The sequence below is a fragment of the Aplidium turbinatum genome, chromosome 13 (genome assembly GCF_918807975.1).
Source record: "Aplidium turbinatum chromosome 13, kaAplTurb1.1, whole genome shotgun sequence".
NCBI classification, from domain to species: Eukaryota; Metazoa; Chordata; class Ascidiacea; order Aplousobranchia; family Polyclinidae; genus Aplidium; species Aplidium turbinatum.
In genome coordinates this window covers 5,791,219-5,808,596 of record NC_137484.1, presented here as the reverse complement: position 1 = coordinate 5,808,596, position 17,378 = coordinate 5,791,219, and the positions used below count along the sequence as shown (strand labels likewise).

General features: G+C 37.2%; 1 protein-coding gene across 1 annotated transcript; it reads left to right on the top strand.

Annotated features, from left to right (window-relative positions):
* The first annotated feature begins 4,458 nt into the window (after positions 1-4,458).
* Positions 4,459-17,019, top strand: LOC145782038 (dol-P-Man:Man(7)GlcNAc(2)-PP-Dol alpha-1,6-mannosyltransferase-like). Its single transcript, XM_082593769.1, has 11 exons — positions 4,459-4,993; positions 6,485-6,617; positions 7,137-7,310; positions 7,632-7,713; positions 8,683-8,795; positions 9,665-9,785; positions 10,644-10,724; positions 11,142-11,273; positions 12,329-12,482; positions 14,744-14,841; positions 15,299-17,019. Exons 1-11 carry the CDS (start codon positions 4,802-4,804, stop codon positions 15,540-15,542), a joined length of 1,524 nt encoding a protein of 507 aa, XP_082449895.1. The 5' UTR covers positions 4,459-4,801; the 3' UTR covers positions 15,543-17,019.
* The last annotated feature ends 359 nt before the right edge of the window (positions 17,020-17,378 follow it).

The following is a 17,378-nucleotide window of genomic DNA, read 5'->3' as shown; positions in this document are numbered from 1 at the left end:
ACGATATAAACCACTCGAAACAAACAAGTTTTATTTTGAATTTCCACGAAGAAACACAAGCATCTGAAAGTGTTCATCTGACATTTTGCTGTGTTTTAGTTCTAATATGTCTTTGCTCATTAAAAACATTCTTTCAACTGCAGCGCTGGAAGGTATTGGCGTGTTGTAGCCAAAAAAATACATTAAAAAGTATGCGTTGACGCTATGCGTTAAAAAACCGCGAAAACTTTACGGAGTAGCCTCAAGCGCACACTATCTAAAAAAATGTGGCCGCAAGCGTTAGCGCAAACAAAAAGTCTACGCCGCAAGTATGCGGCGTAGAATTTGCGGCGTATACGTAGGCTACATCTCTGAATACAAGTAGCCTAGAGCCCTAGACTAAGGTTTGCAGAAAAAGTGAACACTCTAAATCGCTATACCTTGATCGCTACCCTAAATCGCTACAACGAATGGGCCTGCGACGTAGGCTGAGCCTAAAATTGTTGTAAAATGTCAGGACTAAGTAAACAAAGAGACCTTTTTCAGTCTGAAATAAAGGTTCTTACAATCAATCTACATCTTCCTTCTATTTCGATAAATTGGTCATGCTTTTTAAGCATTTTTTTTATTGAAATAAAAAGTGAATGAGAAAATGACCAAAAAATGAGTCAGAAATCATGGTTGTTGTTTTTTAAAAAGGACCCTAGTCTTGATTGGAAGAACGCCACTGTAGGCCAAAGCATTGCAATCTCTAAACACAAGCACACAACGTAACATAACGGCAAATCTACGTGTGTATGAAGCACTAACCAGAATGCGATTCGGCATTTTTACAAAAATTCAGTGCTTTGCAATCCCCTAAATTCAATTCCCTACATTTAAAAAAAAGACCCGGTATCTGTACAAATCAAGTGGATTCTAGCGCTCGTGACGTCGGACGTCAGAAGCGCTTGACACCAGAGAGATTTCTAGCCTAGCATGAGCCTAGGGCCCCACATTACCCAGTCAGGCGTGCAAAACTAGTTTAGTGAAGCGAAGCTTTTTGACAGGTATTTCCCATCTCTGAAAACTAAAGTTGTAAATGCGATATTGCAGCAATACGATATTGTACAGTTTCATGTGCCTATTAAGTTGTAACCAATGCAGATTCAAATTGACACTGAATGTAGCCACCGAAACGAATGTGATAACTACAAAAGATTAGTCTGTGGGTCAGTGCATTTTACTTAGTTGCCTTGTTATTTTACTGTTTTAAAACAGGTCTACATGAAAGCCCTAATTTTACAAAGCTATGGAGAATCGTAAGTTGTATGTTATTGTTATGGAAATCTAATCTCTGCATATTTCTTGTAATTTTGTGTAAATGTTTGTTTTCCTTATGATGTGTAGGCCTAATGTTTATTTTAAAGCGCGACAATGTTGTATTTTTCTATTACTTTTTTGTGTGTCTGAAGTGACAAAATTATCATTTCTGTAGGGTGGCAATTGATTAGTACACCATGTGGTAATTTTGTTGTTTCCCCGTTAGTATAGGAATGTGCCACTTTTGTGTATAGGTGTATGGTGTACATATACTCAGTGTACGGTATACCGGTAGGCTAGATACATTGTATGCAACTTGCATATTTCAACCATGTATGGCACAGTACGGTAGGCTACTGTTTTCGGCAAATAAACCATTGATTGATTGTACTACTGGCTGGCTTGTGGCAGTGGGATGGTGCATCGGATAAGTTGTTTGCTTTTTAATCATGCAATCCTTGTTCAACTCCCAGCTTCAGCTAGTTATTGAAAAACATTGCTCACCTCTACCCAGGGCGCAATAAATTGGGTGGGCATAGTTGCTGGAGGAAAGGTAGCCCAGAAAAAGGAACTGGGCACCCTAGTCTTGTTAGTGTCAAAAGCTGAGTATAATGAGAACCTTATCTTCTCATCCCTTGATGCTTGGATCAAGTATAAGTATGGGACATTTTTGCATTTTACTTACCAACTAAATTTAAATTGGTTGGGCCAGGCCAGTGCTTTCAAACCAGTGAGTCGCCAAGCTATTTCAGGTGGGCCACGATTAAGCTGAGAGATAAAAACTGCTCAATACCGGTATATTTAGTTGCTGATAAAATTGAGTGATTTCAGTGTCTGGAAAAGATGTGTGGAAGATAGATTACGGTACAGTACTTGATATGTTACCAGTTTTAAACAAAAATCTTGTACTAACCTTTCATGGAGTCAATTTTGAAAAAATAATTTAGTTTGTGGCATAATTGCAGCAAAAGTTTAATTACTACCGTACTTTCCCAAAGATACACGACGTGGAAATTTATGGACTTTAACTCTGTATTTTACTAGTTTTGCAGCAGCAGAATGGCTTTGTCGGAGCTGGTGTACATGTCTTCGTTCTGGTCAAAAATACTAGCATGTCATACGTTGGAATAGACCAAAAATATAGGATGAAACTACTTTACCTTTGCTTTACTATTCGTATGACATCATAGCATTTATAACCAGAGTGGAGACTTTTACACCAGCTTCGTTTTGTCTGTAGAACTCATGAATAAACTTATCAAACTTTTTGAAGAAAGCACTATCAGGATTAGATATCAAGAAGCTTAATTGATTTTAGATCCATACAGAAAAGTTAAAAGGAATACACAATCAAAGCGAACCCCCAAATTTCTTTTGCCATCACCAATACACACCTCTATGAGTCTGTCTTCTCAACTGCAAGTCCAATTAAATCAAGGGCTCAGAACAGCTTGAAAATGGAATGCACTCTTTATGCTGTGTCATGTGTGAACTAGCTCTTATAAAAGTTCGACTTGATCTGACTTGTTCACCAGCTCCCAAATAATAAGGTCAAGTTTTACAATACAGTTTTACAATACCGGTACCCATGTGGGTATGTTGTTTCTTTTATTATGTATTAAATTATTTTTCTTTTGGTTACAGCATCTCATTGTGAGTTACATAAAAGAAATGACAATAAAAATGGATCTCATTATTTTTACAGACAAGTCCACTTATAATTACCCTATAGGCCAGGGGTCGGCAACCTTTCTTCAGTCGCGGGCCAAAACAAAACTGCGCAGATGTCAACGGGCCGTACAAGTTTTCCATTTGCACTTCCGTTTTCTTTACTTTTCATAATATTGTTAAAATTGGCGTTCTTATCAGAGTATCTCCATATTTAGCTACTATAGGCTTATATAGATTAATATAAAGAAAAATAGTAACAATTGGTAACGAAAAACACCAAGTACTTTATTTATTGACAGCACAACATTAATGTGATATTTGATGTTGTTTCCTGCTAGAAAGTTTCTGAAGGTCAGGTGATAGGTTGGATGAGGCAAGAATCATAACATCTTGCAAGTGGTCATCAGTAAGTTGTGTTCTCAACTTGCCGTTAAATATACGGTTAATTGACTATTACTAACGCAACTCATGTAGCCTGCAACTAGCATGCAGTAAATAGGCTAATATAACCGGACTTCAAGGTGAAACTGCCAAGTACCTTGATGCTACCTTCTGCAAGCTTAAGCTAAATTTTGCCCCAAACCTAGTTTACTATAACAAAGCGACCCGTGATCGATAGGTCGCGGGTACAAAGGCGCTTTGTGATAATTTCCTATGCTTTGTGGATTCTAACAAGTAGCAAATTCTTCAAAGACAAGAATCACTTGTTGAAAAAAACGGAAAAATGAAACTGGGAGTAAATTATAACTCTAAAAAATAAAGTAATTTAAAAGTCTGGACCGGCTGTCACTAAAAAGGCCAATTCCTGCTTCCTAAGCTACACATATTTCTAAATTATCAACCTTCAAACAAACTAATTCTTAAAACTTCAAATCTATCAAACTATCTGTCAGGCCTGCAACGTCGCTCTCTCTAAAATGCAGTTCGCAGAGAAAGAATATCAAGGAAATTCAAAATGGCGACAATGCCCTAACTAAGCATTGTTGCGGCATAAGTACACAGGCTACGTGATTACAAGTGAGCGTTACGGATAAATATGGAAAAGTAAAAATTGCGAAAGTTTTACATAACATTTAGTAATCTTAATTCTGTTATGTAAAACCAAATGGCAGCATAAAATAATGGGATGTTCGTTTTGGCCCGCCAACTACAATTTGCAAAAATGCTGCGGGCCGGATAATTTTGCTTGGCGGGCCGGATCCGGCCCGCGGGCCGTAGGTTGCCGACCCCTGCTATAGGCACTGCTTTGCCTAGACCACATTAAGTTTGTTAGAATATAAAAATTCTTGTGATTGTTTATTTAAGACAGTGGTGTACTGTACCTAAAAAGAAAGCATGTCTTAAATAATAAGGTGCTCTCTCAGTACAGCCGAAGAGTTTATAGCCGAAGCTCATTGGTGTTGGACGCTATGGCGCAGACATGTTGCGCTGGGGCTTGGCAGAGAGTGCTGCTTGTGAGTGTGGTAAAATGCAGATGGCAGCCCACATTATCAAGGATTGTCGCTTTGTCAGCTATACAGACCACCCCATGGCAGGGAAGGCCTAGTTTCTATCGATGACGACACCAGGCAGTGGCTAACCAATGGATGCCCTGACATATAGCGACAACACAAGAGAAGAAGTAAAGCCGAAGACTATAAAAGAAAGGCTCACATAATGATATTAAAAAGCAAAGTGCTTATACTAAATTTATTCAGTCAGTGAATTAATGTGTTTGATATGTTTAAATTATAATATGTTGTCTAGGCCACTAATTTATCTTCCAAAGTATTTAATCACCTATTTTTAAGGTCACTATTTTCATGATATACCGGTAAAATATAACTTAAATTTCAAGTAGGCTATCATAATGTTAAAAGACTGCAGATCTGCTGTCCCTTCAGCATCAACGTATGACAAATTATATGACCATGGTCCTAGAATGGCTTGTTTATTTGTCATGGTAACCTTTCTTGTCACATGTCCTTTCACGAAAGTTGAAGAAAGTTTTGGTATCCAAGCAATCCATGATCTTTTATATCATGATACAAGTCTCTCGGAGGTTTGTAAAAAATTATTTTTGTGTTGTAATATCATCAATTTCAGGAAAACCATCTGCTGGAAATGAATGATTGTTTCATATCAATGGGCTAATTAGTTTACATTGCTAGTGTCAATATTGTCAAACGCTAATTTAACAGATGCTCCAGGCTGACAAAGTGTAGCTTATAGGGGCTCTGTACATGTCATTTCATAATTGGGTGGCTTATCATTAGTACCGCGTCTACACACTGATAACATCAGCAAAAAAGTGTAATAAAATAATTAGTAGATGTGTGTGTGACCTCATTGGTTATTTGTTTTGCAAATGCTAGCAATAACATACAATATATAACATAGTTGAGAAAGTTTTGGTATCCAAGCAATCCATGATCTTTTATATCATGATACAAGTCTCTCGGAGGTTTGTAAAAAATTATTTTTGTGTTGTAATATCATCAATTTCAGGAAAACCATCTGCTGGAAATGAATGATTGTTTCATATCAATGGGCTAATTAGTTTACATTGCTAGTGTCAATATTGTCAAACGCTAATTTAACAGATGCTCCAGGCTGACAAAGTGTAGCTTATAGGGGCTCTGTACATGTCATTTCATAATTGGGTGGCTTATCATTAGTACCGCGTCTACACACTGATAACATCAGCAAAAAAGTGTAATAAAATACTTAGTAGATGTGTGTGTGACCTCATTGGTTATTTGTTTTGCAAATGCTAGAAATAACATACAATATATAACATAGTTGATGAAGTTGTACTGTATTACTGTATCAGCTAATTTTATGTTTAGTCTCATAAAGCAAAGAATCAATTTTAATTGGGCCTTGGCAGTTTTGCACAACTTCCTACTCATAATGGCTACTTTGTGTATAATACTTGTTTCTAGAGATGTTCACGGAGAGTTGCACTTTAAATGCATTCTACAAACAAGGTTATTAAAACAAACAATTGTTATTCCTGTTAACTTTATTTATTTAATTGTGTATGACTTGTTGAACCACATGATTAGATTTTTTTTTGTTTTGTTTAAATATAAATATTGTTGCTTAATTTACATTTGTCAGTGTGATTTATATGTAGTTTTAAGATTGATTTCATACATTAATTTTGGATGAAAGTTAAGAGATCTAGTTAGGTTTATTTTCGACAAAAAAATTTAAGAGATTTACATCTCTTTCAACTGCCGTACTACCTATATACGGTATATGTTTTGTATGACCACCAAATGAAGCAGAAAGTCTGCGACTGTATGTCATAATTGGTATATATAAATGACTAGTTGCTCGCTAATAGCCTTTTTGTGTAGTCTCGAAAAACCTGGAATGGTGAACATTTATCACATTGATCCCAACAGTTTAAGCAAAGATAGCAACCATATGCTTGTTGCAGCACAACAATAATTATTATATACAGTATTATACTGCTAACATTTTAATATGTGTGTTACTTTGTCACAAGTGTTACCACATCCAACAACTTGATTTTGTTTTGCAGTATGATCATCGCACATTCCCTGGTGTTGTTCCTCGAACCTTTATTGCACCAGTTTTTATTAGCATCCTTTCATACCCTTCAATCAACTTAATATCTGCAGTCACTGCTGCAAAGTTTTTGTCACAATACTTAGGTAAACTTTGGTGTGAACACAGTAGCCTACAAACAGGGTCTGCTACTAATTCGGTGAGTCCGATTCGGTTAGTCCGATTTGGTGAGTTCCTAACCTCTAACCCCTAACCCTACCCCCTAACCCTAAAACGGCAATGATAATTAGGCTACGATACCCAATAATTTAAAAAAAAATGAAAAAATTCCCCGTTAAGGGATCGGACTCACCGGATCGGACTCACTGAAACGGGCCATTTCGCTACAAACAAGACTGAAAAGCTGCATGGGCATAGCTATTAGGAACACTGTTTGAAAGTACATGTGTAGATTAAAGCAAATAATGTAGTAAGACAGTATGTACAAGATGTTTGAACTAAAATACATTTGGTGGTTTATAATTTAATAACATGTTTTATATACATGTTGGCTTATTGCAGTTTCATTAAATAAATGTTTGTTAAATTAAAATTTCAATAAATGTTTTAATTTTTGTATTGCTTAATTATGTGTTGCTTAAGCAATAATATTTATGATGTTTCAGTGAGATTTTGGATCGGTTGCTCTATATTGTTTGGGCTATGCAAGTTTACATCATCACTTCACCATGCTTTTGGCCGTGATGTCACCCAGCACTTCTTCATGATCACTGCCACCCAATTCCATTTCCTGTTTTATGCTTCAAGGCCATTGCCAAATACATTTGCTATGGTTTTAGGTGAATACATTAAAGTATTTGGCTGTAAAGTAAAATAAAACTGCTGTGTTTGTATAAAATTAGACTATGACAAATGGAATTTTGAGGGTTGGATATTGCTGCTATGTTGCGAAAATTCTCTAAACCTAATTTTTAATACTTGTGTGGGTTCAGTCCAAATTAGAATGAATTTTACTTTGTAAGCAGCTAACCTTATCATCTACCGGCTGTAGATGCACTTTCGTTTTAACAGATGTATCTAGGATAAATTGAATATTGTGTGTAGTCAATATCTTGATGTTACAGTCAAATTTTTGTTAACAAGAAAGATTTTTTTTCTAGTACTTCCTGCATTAGGCGCATGGTTGAGGAAAGATGTTTCAAACTTTATATGGATTTCTGCCTTTGCTATAATCGTATTCAGGTAAAATATAAACAATGTTGATGTTATTTCATCATCATGGCATGTTTTACTAATGCTTGAACAATTGAACATGAACAGTCATGAGAAGCGGGAACTCATCAAATGTTTTCTATTTAAAATTTTAAACTCTTGCCACAGACATCACAATCACATTATGGGATGCGAAACTCTGCATGTCCGGCCATACTAGAATGGTCAATTTAACAAGTTTTTACCCATTGTTACGAGTTTGCTTTCTACAAGAATCCATAAATTGATTTTAAACTAAAATTACCACACCTACTCCTGTTTAGTCTATAAAATGTGTGACATTTTGGAAATCAGTCTAAAGCGACTCTTTTAGTGTGGAGTATGAGCTAAAAGATTATCGCATTCCTTAACTAAAAATTGTTGTTAAAGTCTTCGGATTCAGAATGTATACCATGGAGATGTGAGAGTTTATAAAGTCAGTAAGGTCTCGATCGTACAAAAATGGTAGATGCCATACTCTAGTTTCACCCTACTTTGGGATCATCAGTGGCGATATCCATGCTGCCTTGAGTGGGAATCGAACTTTCGACTTTATGCGAATTGTGGACGTCCTTGACTTGGGTGGGCATCGAACCTCGGTCGAGATTGTACTGTGGCGTCCACTGTTACGTTCTTAACCACTCGGCCACATCTCACAACAATGAAGCTGTTATAATCTGTTGTATGTATTAATCCACACAAACGTTGAATAAATGAAAAAAAGTTAAGTTTGTCATATTGACATATTATTCATCAACAGTCAACAAGAGTTCTTGCATATCTGTTGATATTTTAAAGCAGAGTTTTTGGCCACAGTCCAATGCAGTAATTCCAGATGATAATTTCCCAACATTATGCAACGCCTGACTTGATTTTCTCATTGCTGTTTGACGCCACGCTCCATTACTTTTTTACGATTTTAAATTTTTTCATTTTAGGTTGCATTATTTTTATGTTTAGATTTGAACTCTGCATACTGATGGGCGTGTGCTTGCTTATATCTCTTATTCAAGGTCACGCTTCAGTAAAGGACGTCATATGGAATGCCATACCCGCAGGATGCATTGCTTTAAGTACGTTTTTAGTTTGTTAAACGCATAACTATAAATAATATTTTTAAGATTGGCGAGAAAGTTTTGACATCTTGTCTTGCCACACTTCGTGAACGATTAGGTCTGACCCCAACGCTTTGATGGGCCGATGAAAATACACAATATTGTCACCTTGTGTTTACTTTTCCTTTAATTTGTGGTGTTAGTTCAGTCAAAACTTTCGTGGAAACTTTTTTCTGGTTGAAGAGTGTAGTTTAAAAAGTGTCTAAGTCACATTTTGCTAACTTAGATGGGTCTGCTACTATTCGGTGAGTCCGATTCGGTGAGTTCCTAACCTCTAACCCCTAAAACGGCAATGATAATTAGGTTACGGTAACCGATAATTAAAAAAAAAATTTGAAAAAATCCCCCGTTAAGGGATCGGACTCACCGAATCGGACTCACCGAAACGGGCCATTCCGAACTTAGATAGAGTTAGCGCTTGAAAAAGTGATTTTGACAGCCACCTAAATGTTGTAGCAAAATTTCAACACGACAAAAGTGCCAGTTCACTTGTCACAGATTTCACAACACGCAAAACTTTTTCGTTTCAAAAGTAACTAAGCCCTGTCTGAAATCTCAAACTTCAACAATCGAAAACTTCATTTTGCCAGTCTGGGTGACTGAGCCTGTGTCAGTGGTTCAAAGTTACAATTATGCGAAACTGACAGGATTAAGCTCTCAAAGAAGCCTTCCCTGTACAAGGACAAAGATTCAATCAATCAATCTGGGAACTTCATTTGGAAATTTTGGACTTGGGCACTTTTAAAATTACACTTTTCAATTGTTTTACATGTTGCATCTATAGCCTATATCTGATGAGTTCTATCGTTTGTTCCACTGTTGCTTAGGTCTCACTGTTCTGGTGGATTCCTTGTTTTGGGATCGTTGGTTATGGCCTGAAGGGGAGGTCGCATGGTACAACGTTGTGCTCAACAAGAGTGGGGATTGGGGTACCTCTCCATATCATTGGTTAGTGTGTTCCTTTGCTTAGAACACTAGTGATAATCAGGGCTGTGGAGTCGGGCAGATTTTGGCATGCCCGGAGTCGGAGTGGTTAAAAGAAAGACCGACACCAGCTTGATATAAAACGATTAACAATGAAACTTTTGTTCGCAATCTTTTTTCCAAATTATTGTTTAGTTTGTCACATTTGAGGTGATGTTTTATTCGTTAGAAAAGTGCTAGTTTGAAACTATAGGTATAGTGCAGGCAGCGTATCTGCATAGACTTGGAACATTTTAGATATCTTGAACTAGGTTTGAAATTCAATTTGATCTTAACATTAAATTTAAAACTAAGATGTATTGTTGAAAACATTTGATTGGGAATTAAATTGTAAACGTCTGGACAGACGTGGAAAATTAATGTTGTTTAGTTATTTTAAATGTGTTTAGAATGGCCGTTAGATTTGTATAAACCTGAAGTGATTTGGTAAGATTTGACATAACTACATCCTCGTTTTTAATCAGACCTCTCAAATTCATGAAAACTGAAATATCCAAATTTCAACGGGTATAATATTCAACGGTATCAATTTTAGTTTGCGCCAATTCGGCGTTTATTCACATGTCAACGACAGAGGTTTGATGTGTTAAGACTGAAACATTAGTAGGATTATTGACATTTTGGTAAGTAGATTTTTACAACGCTCCCAAGTGATAGCCTACATCGTTACGCAATGCTTATGTCAACACACCCGACAAGGCTTGTACTGGCGGTTATTGCTGTTGAAACTTTCAGCCTGACGCCTATTCACGCTTTGCACAGTATGCTGTAGACGCCTTTTATGGGAACCACCCTGATTGAGCTCTTGCTTTCTAAACTCAGGTACTTTACTTCTGCTCTCCCCCGTGCCCTGCTCGTAACTGCTGTGTTCACCCCCTGGGGATTTTACGTCGATCGTTACCGGTAGGTTTGCAATGTTCTTTTACGACTGGAGTTTCACTATTCTTTTGAGTATAAAAAGCGGTATATGATTGTTTTTGGTGAATGTTTTTTCGTTAGAAAAATTAGAAAACGAGGTCAAGTCTTTGTGTGCTAAAACGACGTATGCTTTTTATTTCAAAAAGCTTAAAGTGGAGTTACCTTGTAACTTATTCGTAGCAATTAGACAACACACCAGCTAATAACACATATGGAATAATATTTTGTGAATTGTTTATGATGATTAAGTATTGCGCTGCGCGTGAGATGTGCCTTCCAAGAACCTGTCAAACATTTTCACGATTTTGTTCAACGTCATTACAGCCAGCCACGAAATGTTGACATGTTTCCGTGCGGCTATTCTGGAACCGAGCGTAAAAGTTATGATTTTTTTCTCCACAGGTGTTCCATGGTTCTCATCCCTGCTCTGTGCTTCGTCCTTGCCTTCTCCGTGCTCCCACACAAAGAACTCCGCTTCATCTTCTACACTTTCCCGCTCTTCAATATCGTGGCCGCATCCGGCATCGCAAATTTGTGAGTACGTTGTGCCAATACTTCTTATTCAGACTTCAGATGAGACTTATTTTCTTTATGATTTCCATTGCTGTTTTTATTTTAAGCCAGCATCTCACAAAATGGGTTTCGCTAACCCTTGGGTTTCTTTAAAAATCGAACGAAACCCACGAGGTGGGTTGCCTTAAAAATTATTTAGCGGTGATGGAAGCAACAATCAAGTAGGTAATAAAAACGGACGTGTGTTTTTGGCAACACTGCGTTATTTTATCGCTACTTTCATTCAACAACGCAACACATAAAAATAGAGATCAAAGGATTTCGTGGAATCTGAAGTTGTTCTGTTTAAATAAACAACTTCTGAGCCATGTGATGATGCTTAGTTTCGTATTTACTGGTCAACGTTTCGAAATCATTTTTAACACTAAACAACAAAAAATATAAAAAGTGAAACTGCCACCAAAGAAAACTTGTCTTCCAAGGGCATACGAACTGAGTTAATAATGTAGATTTATAATGTCACCAGACTTTAAAACGGCGTTATGAAAGGACAACTTTTCTGAGCTGGGGGTTGCGCAATCTGTTGTCATCAAAGTAGTTATTTTTTAAACTCATGTTTTTCTGAGCCAGCACACGTTTCTAAAAGCGTTTCCTGAGATGATTCTTACGCACCAGCTGCACCACATCACGCTGATCACTTCCTATCGACTCGTCAAGAACCTCAGCTTCAGCCACATCTAAGTTAAACTTATTAACAAAAAGCCTTCAGTTTATTTTTCATTTGTGTGATTCTATTTTTAAGAAACTTATTTTAAGAAGAATCCATTTTCATTATACAAATTGCATTTGTACATTTGAGGTCTGGAATACTGACAGACAGCTTGTAAGCTAAACCTGCGTGTGATTTCTTTATTATGAGATTGGTGTGCAACGCAAGATCAAAAAGATATTTTAATCCCATACAGTTAAAGAAAAACATTTTTTGGCTGTTGTTTCACGTGTCAAGCTGTGGACACAAAGAAAATAGTTATTAGCTTATTGTGGAAGTTATAAAGCAACCAAGGTCAATATTCCAGGTACATTCGAGTGAACAAGGCTTTCAAATGGAAAGTTCTATACACCATGTCACTGCTGTGTCTTCTGGCCAACGCCTTTGCCTCATCGCTGTTCCTATCAGCATCCTTGCACAACTACCCTGGTGGCTGCGCCATGGCCAAGCTGCATGAAACCGTATGTTTGTTCCTATTGTTAAATTGACTGTATGGCGCCATTGGCCACACTGGGTATATGTGATTTCTAATTTATTTGCCTTGCTGTTAGTCTAACCGGCCCCAGCACTTGCATGCCACGATTACCATATTTGTGTTTGTTTCCTACGTTTCAAACTCCAGACTGCACTTTGTTTGCTAACCTTGCTACGCAAATGCTTCGAATGCTGAGCACTATTTATTTTTTCTATATTGTTTTAATTTAAAACAATATATACTAATATTCTGTTTTTTTTTTCTAGTTTTCTTCTTTTTTTCTGTTTTAGTCGCTGTAATATTCTGTTTTTGTTTTTTTGCGAAAATTACTTGTTCAGTGTGGAAGGTCAGTTAGAGCAAGACAGCCTTCAAAATTTCCAATCATAAATGATATCGCTTTTAGAAATAATTCAAATTTTCTTGATTAATGTATTGATCAATAACGTGCTGGACTGCTGGTGCTGGTTCAACTGCTGCTCTCCCGCGACTTGTGAACGGCCTTGTTTCGTCACATGATCTCACTTTTGCAAAGTTTTAAAAGTACAAAATAAATTTTAAAAAGTATTTGCTAAGCTAATGCCGTCTGGTTAACATCCAACAACGAAATTTTAAGGTTAAGCGGTTATTTGTTAATACTTTCGTTCTTGAAATTTCTTGTCATGCGGGGACTGGTTAACTCCTTGAACCGGGCAACACTAAAAGGCGGAAACGCGGAAATAAGGCGTGAAATGGCGTATTGTCCGCAGAAGTAGCGATTTAATGCCGATGTAGAAAACGCGGAAATACGATCTTGGCGTCCATATTGTTTAACATAGCGATAACTCAATGATATTTGAACTTAAGAAAATGTTCGGTATTGAGTTGTGGCGAAAAATCGCATTTCCGCCTTTTTCCTATTTCAAGAAATTCCATTAAATTTCGAAATTTACTCCAATAACTGTGGAATTCAAACAGTCAAAGTATTTAATGACCTCACAATTGCTTTTAAACAATATGTTTCAATGATATTTCAACATAAGAAAATGTTCGGTATTGAGTTGTTGTTAAAAATTGCATTTCCGCCTTTTTCCTGTTTAGGAATCCAAGATCGTATTTCTGCGTTTTCTGCATCGGTGTTAAAGCGCTACTTCTGCGGACAATACGCCATTTCACGCCCGGCTTATTTCCGCATTTCCGCCTTTTAGTGTTGCCCCTTGAACCTATTCGAATATGTTATCAATGGAACGGTTATGGCACGTTTATTGGAATAAGACTGACTGGCGAAATGGTTCTGTGTAGCATCAATCCACGCTGAGGCGAAGATTTCGAACTGTAAAGCTGTTGATATTTCCAAGGCTTTAAATATCAAGATCAAGTAGTAAACGTTGGTTCAATCAATGTCAATGATTGTTTGTTTGCAATACATGATATTTGCATTTACACTTTTCCTTTTGAAAACGTTAAATCTAGAGCTTCCACGTTTTTTTATTTCCTCTTCGGATGAGTACTGTATTTTCTCATTGTTAAAACTAAATTCCTTTTAGTTCCACACACAACATACGTGCTCATAAAACAATATTGCAAAGCACTTACGGTAAACGGCATGAATACACAAAACAGCCTCATACATATATGATATACTGTTATCGTGATATATAAGAATAGAAAAAAAAACATTCAATAAGCCTACAGTCCGTTTCTGTTGACAATCCATATTTATTTGTACAATAAGCTATTCTGAAACCATTCAGCAATAAACCTGCTTAAAACGAAGATATTTCGATTTGTTTTCTTCATTTTCACTTTTCAAGCATGGCTTTGTTTCTCTAAAAGAACAGCGCGTTTGTCGTGATTCGCAAACATTTTGCCTGCTAAATAAGTATCCAGCAGAAAAGCATTTTGTTTCGACTCAAGCATTTTGTTATCTCAATTTCATTTCGAGTTTACTCCTTTATGAAGAACGTGTCATAGCAGTTCCATTTGTGACCGAATAGGTCAAGGAGTGAATCAGCCTACGCATGAAAGAGTTTTCACTTACGGAAGTACTGTATTTTAATTCACCGTTAACCTTGAAATTTCGTTGTCCGATTTTGACTAGCCAACATAAGTTGATAAAAATATTTAACCAGAAAATAAATCGTTTCCGGTAGTCCAAATTAGTCGATCTAAAACCTCAGGATAGATTTGAAGTTTTGAAGTCAGATTTACCTCTCAAGTTGTATCAGCACAAACCAGTGCAACTAGCTAACAGACAACGTTACATTACAGGCGAAGTGCAACAGCAACCGTCATGTTCATGTCCACATTTCAAACTACGCCGCACAGACAGGTGTGTCGAGGTTCACCCAACTGTGTCCTCAATGGAGGTGAGTGGGGGACTCGGGGAGCTATCCTGGTTGTGCCGTTCTGCTCTCATCATCATCATCAATGTGTGTTGTGTAGTTTGAGTTTGCTGGCTTCATCATTTTCGTCCTAAGCTCGCACGAGCTAACAATTATACCCGACATTTTTTTAATAAAGGAATTTTTTTTGATAAAAGGTTTTTGATAAAGGAACTAAAAAAGCTGCACCATCGAACGACGATATTTCAAATTAGAGGCATTAAGTTGCGGGATACGAAGCTCTACTTTTCCGCCCACACTGGAAGGGTCAATTCCCAACTCGACTACGTTTACGCTTCATTACTAGCTTGCTTTCAAGAAGAAGCCTTTAGTTGCTTCAAAACTAAATTCACTACTCTTGTATGTTCAGTTTTGCCAATTAAAGGTTGCCACCATACGGAGCAGCTTGTCACATATCTATTCTGATACGTTTTGTGTTCAGGTATAACAAAACCGAAAACCTGGACTTTGAAACTCTACGTATGGACGGAAGCGTTAGTCACGTGATAGCAGAGTATGACGCTGATGACGAGAGGCAGTGGTCCATGACCCACAAGCGCATGGCCACCTGCGAAGTTTTTGCTGGAATTTCTTTGGTGAAACATCCTTTCTTTTACAATGTACCATTTCCAACGATTAAGACTAAGCTTGCTCTGGTTTTATGGGAAAGAAAGTCGTTTAGATAGCGCAATATACAAGTTTGTGAATATCGTGACCAATTTTTTGCATTGCTTCAAGTTTGCAGTTTATGTTGGGTTTGCAGAAACAAAATGGTTGTATTTACTGAGCACGTTAGCAGCGATGTACGTATGGAATATGTCGTCTTCATTGTCTTTTATCGTGCCGTGGCAGAGTTTACTCGCTATATAATCAATGGTTTCTTGGTACTCAGGATCTTCTCGAGGGAAGCTCTGGTGAAAAGGGGATTTACGCATTCGTATCTAAGGGGTAAACAATAAATTTACCCCTGGGATAAATTTTATCATTCTTGCAGGTAAATCTCGATATTGTAAAATTTGGGAGTTTTCACTGAAAGCGGGAGTCTACAACTGAGGGTCATAGTGTTATAACAAAATTTGATGCTATATAGCGAGATGTTTTCTACCATTTGTCCCCTAGCCAGTTGCAGCCTACGCGACTCGTCTATATTTTTTTACTAAATGTGTATCGCAAGTTATATACCACTCACGAATGTCGTCACGGAGGAACATCTCGCGGTGGTAGCACTTAAAATTTTAAACCAAAGCTAGGAATTGTATTTGCCGAGAATGTATTTATAAAAATGCAAATAGAGTCTTTTGCCTTTCTGCTGATTTTTAATTTCCGCAATAATCCTCCGATTGTCCATGTTGCAAGAAAAAGCAACGAAACGAGTCGTCCCTGCATTCTATTGCCCCTCAGTAAATTATTTGCGACGACCAACAATGGCACCACTTGCCGCGTATTAAACAGCTCTTTCTCAAGCTTCTGGTCCTATGGACATAGTAGGCCAAGCAATGCATGTTTCAAATTATTTTTCAAATTAGTCTTTTACAAACACTAACTATTCAATGTAATATGACGTTGAAACTATTTTTTTGTGTGCAAAGAATTGTTATTTTTGTCATACAACAAGCTAGTTTGTTACAAAGCTGTGATGTCTATTGTATGTTGCATTGTACGTAGGGTAGTATAGCCTTCGAGTAAGCATTACACTTGCCAATCTGAATGGTCTTCAGACCACTCGGTATGCGACAACTCAGCAAGTACATTTCTGCTACTGCGACATTTACCTGCTCAGTTCGGACTGCTTGCTAAACTGATTTTGCTGCTTTGTGACATGCCGAGCTTCGGCTTGCTCAGTTTCATCGCTTGCCAACTTCAGCAACTTGCTGAAATGTTGTTAGCTCAGTTGTCACTTGCTCAACTGCCATATGCTCAGTTCACAACTGCTGACTTGCAGGAGACTCATCTGAATACAATGCTTCCCACACCCGTCAGCTGGTACACAGCCCCTTGATCTTCATCACTAGTTCAATTATTTGCAAGTCCCTCAGTATAATCGATGTCTTCAAAGCCTTTTTTAAGGCTGTTGTGTCAAAATCTCGTTGATGGCATTTTATTAACTTTTTAAAAGTTTCTTTGTGATTTAATTAATCAAATATAATTTGTTTTGCATTTCTACTATTGTTATTGAATTTGGTATTTAATGTGATGTTGTGAAAAGATACTTGTCGGCAAACTTGGATAGCTAAGTTATAGTTTTAGTTGTTCAGTATAATATTGTCAATCATATATTGGACGCTAAAAGCGTGTATTCAGATGAAAGGTGGTTTATCTGGCAGAGTTGATATAACACGGGGAGTTTGTCACGGATGAATATCATCTCCATGTGATACAGGCCACGTAGTTCATACCCACTCGAGGATTAGACGGCGTATCAGCTAAATACATGGTCACTTGCAGAAAATATTGCAAAAACAAAAATTGACCGGTATGTTAGTTGTAGGGTTAAACACGATTTCACCGGACAAGTTCCGACT

Excerpts from the sequence above, each read along its gene's own strand:
- LOC145782038 (XM_082593769.1), top strand. The coding sequence starts at position 4,802 with ATGTTAAAAGACTGCAGATCTGCTGTCCCTTCAGCATCAACGTATGAC. Across the intron at positions 8,796-9,664 it reads CGCAGGATGCATTGCTTTAA|GTCTCACTGTTCTGGTGGAT; the intron begins GTACGTTTTTAG and ends ACTGTTGCTTAG. Across the intron at positions 14,842-15,298 it reads CAACTGTGTCCTCAATGGAG|GTATAACAAAACCGAAAACC; the intron begins GTGAGTGGGGGA and ends TTTTGTGTTCAG.